Source organism: Typha angustifolia, chromosome 14 (genome assembly GCF_048772165.1).
Source record: "Typha angustifolia cultivar Huaian chromosome 14, ASM4877216v1, whole genome shotgun sequence".
Lineage (NCBI taxonomy): Eukaryota > Viridiplantae > Streptophyta > Magnoliopsida > Poales > Typhaceae > Typha > Typha angustifolia.
Genome location: NC_133252.1, coordinates 8996761 through 9002243, shown reverse-complemented (window position 1 = coordinate 9002243; position 5483 = coordinate 8996761). Strand labels below are relative to the sequence as shown.

Sequence of the window (5483 nt, the reverse complement as noted above, 5' to 3'; positions counted from 1 at the left end):
TAATAAATCAGTAAATATTAAATTTTATATATGATTTGTGTTAAACGGGTTAGACGGGTCGTGTTAGCGTGTCGTGTTAACTTGACCCGTTTATTAAACGGGTTAGGCGGGTCGTGTCGTGTTACCTGTTTATCAATCGGGTCGTGTTCGTGTTTACTAAATGTAACCCGTTTATTAATCGGGTCGTGTTCGTGTCAAGGTAATGTTGACCCGACCCGAATCTGACCCGATCCGAACCCGCTTAACCCGACCCGATTGCCATCCCTAGCTTTGAGCCTTTATAAATAGGGGCAGTAGAGGGTTCCCAAGTAATTTTATTCTTCTCTAAAATTTTGCCCTTGAGTTTGTTGCCCATGCTTTTGGACTCCAAGGTTGATCAAGAGAAGCTCCGAAGCTTTACAAGATTTTCACCGATTGTACTCTAAGCTTAGGTACATCTTTTGCTTTTCTGGATTATAGTGACTTTTGCCTTGAATATTTTGAATAAAGATTTGACAATTTTTTTTTTCTCAAGATTATTTCTTCTAGGTTAAAACTGGAATATCCCCTAACATAATTCGTTAGAAGTTTCATAATTTTTCATTCGAAGTATCTCAAAATTAGCAATAAGCTTTTATAGCTTTGACAATTTATTAAGAGAATGCCCTCATGAATAGTCGTAAGGATGTCCAACACATTCGTGACGAATTTATCACCTAGGTTCATCAAGGTAGCCCTATTGAAATTGACATTTTATAACCTTATTATTCCATCACAATTTTTGGAAGTCTCCCATCGATAGGTTTTCTTCGCGTCGTATTTGTCAATTTTTATCATAGGAGGTGTCCACCTGTGAATTACAAAAAGCCATACATGTTCATCTAGAGATTTTAAGAAAGCTCTTATTCAAGCTTTCAAATATAAATAATTGGACATATCAATAAAGCTATTCTCTAGGTAACTTTATCTCTTTAATGATCTCTCTCAAAAGTAAGAGAGATATGCTTTGATACTAATTAAAATTTATAAAATATATTAGGAGATTGAATGGCCATCATGGAAAACTTTGTCATATACCTTCTAATCACATTTGAGCAGGTAGAAGAAGCACATCTCCAAACTGTCTTTTTCTTTAAATATTTTATCAATTTTCTACACTTGTAACAATGCTCATTTATAAAATCTAGACTCTTTTAAACATCATATTTTTGTCATATTGCTAATAGCAAAAACCTTTACAAACTATCACTTTTATTATTAAGCACCCAAACTTTAGCTAAATTTCAAGTCCAATTAAAATAAGTACAAACTGCTTAGTAAATATATAAAGATTTTTTCCTCCAGTTTATGGAATATATAGGTACTAGCTTGTTCTTGTTCAGGAGAAGGCTTCCATTTCATTTTGGAATGCTTGCATGTGCTCCTTCTCTACACACTGCGTCATTATCCGTGCGCCCTTCTTCGGCACCGGCGGTGCTCCTATGATGGCCACGGCCATGAACTCATAGTATGCGAAAGGTACAACATTGATCGGCGGCCCCCAACCATAATCAACCTCAAGGAAGCCCAACCTAGTCCAGTCTGAGACAAATAATGAGTCGTACCTAAAGGATAGCTCGTATGGATCAACCTCGAAATCTCCAATAGCCCACTGGGCAAATTCTCCAGGCAATTTGGCTTTAGCCTCTCGGATTATCTTGACGACGTCGATGAGATCCCCTGAGACAACTCTACCGCTCGTGGCGGTGACGATCACCGGATAGAAGCAGTTGCCGTAGTAGCCACCTTCTGAGGGCATCACTTGGTGCAACAACTGACGAGTGTTGGCAAAGAAGCAAACATGAACCTCCTCATTCGGAGATAATTTGATAGCTCGAGTGCGTGCCTGCCATGCCTTGGCAATAGAGACGTCGAAGGTCGAGCACGGTTGGCCCATGGACTCAAAATACTGGGCTTTGATGTCATTAATGCGGTCCGGCGAGATGTCTATAGTACAGTGCTGAAGCCTTAAGGCGCAGAAGGTCGGCGGTTGGCCGGGCGGGAGCTTCGAGGGGTTAGGGATGAGCTCTCGAGACCAGACCGGGTCGACGGTGAGCTTCTCCAAGCCACGAGCCATGTCACCGATGGCCTTGATGAATTGGGCCGCACCAAGCCCATCTGCGATGGTGTGGACCGAAATGAGGCCCACGACGAATCCGCCGCATGTGAATTTTGTTACCTGATCAACAATGGATAAGAACCGTAAGTCTGAGAGGAAAAGAAAAATTCAGTTCAATCCAAGAGTGTATAAAAATTAATCTTTTGTCTTCTGTTCTATGACGGAGGCCAATCCTAAATACTATTTTCTTTTCTCCAAAGGAGAGCAAGACTGATGTTAATTCCTTGACATTTGTTCAGCTGCTTGATGATCCATTGGACCTACTGCCTTAATACTCCAATACAGTGATGTTGTTTCTTGAGGATCGATAATGGTACTTGACATTCTCGATTTCGTCTTTTCTTTTGATCTTAATCCAATTTCTGGACTTGCAAACAATCCACAGATCGATGCAAGTGTTTACTTAAAGGAAGCGGAAGACTTTCATATATTATAAACTAATATGATAGCCGGTGAGTTTATATAACATCGGAGCTCTATCTGCTACGAGTTTTAATTTTATGTTATCTAAATTTTACAATATGGAAGTTTTACTTATTTAAGTCAAGTTCACTTTATAGATCTTATGAAATATCTCAAGCTAGCGAAGAAATAAATTATTATCTTTTAATAACTTAGGTTTTAATGTAGTTGAGTTACCGATACTTACTCTAAAGCTACACTAGTCATAAAGATGGCGTGCTTTAAATTAGGATATCCTTTGGCATCACAGGAAAATTATATATATAGATCATGCATGCCTGTGAAGATATATACCTGCAACATCACAGGTACATTTAAGGGCTCAATCTCCTGAGATGGCTCAGGGAGGAGCTCATCCTGAGGGATAACAAGAGGATGATCAAGGTACTGCACGTCCTCCAGGCTACAATCCGCCGTGGCCTCGATGAACCACGCGCCCTCGCCGGTGCACGCGACACGGACGTCGCCGTGCTCGGAATCGACGAACCTCCCGGCGAAAGGATAGTACTTGACAAGTGCCTTGGACAAAGCCTCCTTGATCACCTTCGCCGGCTCATCGCCACGTTTGAACACGTGGAGCGACCGGACGAGATGCCGCAGGCCGGGAACACGGTCGATGATGGATAGGTAGAGAGTCTCCGCTGGCGTCGGCTCGCTAGGGCTGACGAGGCAGCCAAAATTTCTCGTCACTGAGAAGCCCATGGCTAATATTAATTCCACGTTAAAGGTTGAGGCTATGCAATTAGTGTACGTGTGAATGTGCGAGGTACCTTCAAGCTAGCTTATGGTATATATATACGAGAATTCATTGCAATATGTGTTCGAAGACTTCTCACTCCCTCTTCTTGTAATAAATTATTTGGTGATAGGTGATGGTCTGGATTCCTTTACAAAATAAAATTAATGCCCTCCCCCGATCAAATGTGGCGCTAATATCACAATTAGCAATTTAGCATCTTTTCTGGTACCCGGTTGTTATACTGGCAATATAATTACATATATATATATATCAAGATCTCCTTGTTTAATCGTGGCTTCCATTCGAACCGAACTCAGTTGGTACCTACCTATAATAAAATAGGAAAAGCTACTCGATAAAGTAGTTACGTTTAACATACTTCAGTGTCTGCACAGTGAATCAAACTTAATTTCGAAGGTATTCTTGAAGTTGCGAGTAAATTCTTGCATTGCAGAATACCTTACCAGAACTCTACCCAACATAATATTACAATCCGACCACATGGTTTAAGTAGAATTAAGTCGACTATAATTAATTTAGTTAGTTAACTTTATTTTATTATTTAAATTTTAAATAAATGCATGTGGATCCGATCCGCTAGAGATTTTTAGTCGAGTGGACATGTATTGATAAGGATCATTGAAAGGAATTTGAGTTTAGCCAAGTTTTTTATTTTTGTCCTTATATCATAGCCATAGAAGCATCCTGACTTTCCAAACCCTAGCCGCCTTCCATCACCAGCAGCCACCCTATCTTAAGTTTGTCCGACAATCGCCGCAATGTTGGTTAATTACCGTTCTGCCCTATTTGATCTTGCTCCACTATTTTAATCATAACTTTTTATCCGGATCTCTGATTGACTTTATTCTGTAGCCATTAGATCCGGGACTTCCGAAATTACTATCTCTTAAAATCTTAGGATCATCCTATGGACGGATCATTTCAGATCTAATTCGTAACACATGAAGATGGCAAATGCACGTAGGATATGTTAGAAGGCTTTGCAAATTAAGGGTCGGATGGTAGTGATCTTATAATATTGTCAAATAAAATATGACCATGAGCTCATCCAATAATATTATCATTTGGCTCTTAAAAAATTGGAAAAAAAATTAAAACTTACGTAAATACTTAGGTATGCTCTTGTACCAATTGAAAAAAAAAACGTAAGAAATGCCCACACTATGAATAATAATATGCGGAAAAGAAAGCGTGAAAAAGGCGATCACAAACACAAAAAATTTTACATGGAAAAACCCAAAGGGGAAAAAACTTGTACTAGTTACAAGACTGACTTACAAAACAACCCCTTGATCTCTACGACTTTGTTTCTCTTAGTCTTTCTCGCTAAAACCCACGATTCACTGCAACCTGTGATAGGTTTCCAAACCTTAGTGACTCTCGAGGTAAATCCTTCCGTCTCAGTGACTCTTAAGACGTAGTTCTTCCAGATCTAATGCAGATGCATAAAGTTGATAATGATTCAACACTTCTGTCTAAAGTTGAGAATTGATCTTTAATGGCCTCCAAACGGTAACCTTAATTTCATGAACGATGGGCTTCTGTAAAAAAATGATTTTAAATTTAATACTTGAAGATTCTCCACGGATTCTCTTAGAGATAAGATAAATATAGATAGACCCAAATCTAAATTAAATCAGCCAAGGCCGTTCGAACGCCAAGGCCCGTTCAAAAGATGCATCCGGATGCCCAATGGTTCGTTCTAACGACTAAGCAGATTGTTGAATATAGAGTTGTTGTTCTTGTGCTCCTGAGTATTTTTTTTATACTAGTTTGACCATCATGACACCGTTTGAGCACTCCAATGACAATTCCAAAACTGTTTCGAATATTTTGATTTTAAAATCTTTCACTTCAAATATTTCATAACTTATGCATATGCTCATACATAAAATCTAGACACATTATATAAATAAAAAATATATTTTGAAACACAATTTGCCAATTACATTAGTACAAATAAAACCTTACAAAATTAAATTATTGGGGCAATAGAAAACTAAAAAGGATAACTAATCGAGAGTAACCGTAGAAAGATTGATTGTACTATTTCTATGTATTAATATGTACTCATATACAAAATAGTGTCATATTTATAGGAGTGATCCAACAAACTAGTCATTT

General features: G+C 38.6%; 1 protein-coding gene across 1 annotated transcript; it reads right to left on the bottom strand.

The window, feature by feature from the left end:
* Positions 1-1177: 1177 nt before the first annotated feature.
* On the bottom strand, positions 1178-3462 carry LOC140776525 (acyl transferase 4-like). Its single transcript, XM_073120256.1, has 2 exons — positions 2894-3462; positions 1178-2197 (listed from the first exon to the last, which is right to left on the bottom strand). Exons 1-2 carry the CDS (start codon positions 3299-3301, stop codon positions 1358-1360), a joined length of 1248 nt encoding a protein of 415 aa, XP_072976357.1. The 5' UTR covers positions 3302-3462; the 3' UTR covers positions 1178-1357.
* Between the last annotated feature and the right edge of the window lie 2021 nt (positions 3463-5483).

Bases quoted from the DNA above. Each gene is read 5' to 3' on its own strand.
- LOC140776525 (XM_073120256.1), bottom strand. From the start codon at position 3,301: ATGGGCTTCTCAGTGACGAGAAATTTTGGCTGCCTCGTCAGCCCTAGC. The intron at 2,198-2,893 runs GTATATATCTTC...ATTGTTGATCAG, and splicing joins ATGTACCTGTGATGTTGCAG to GTAACAAAATTCACATGCGG.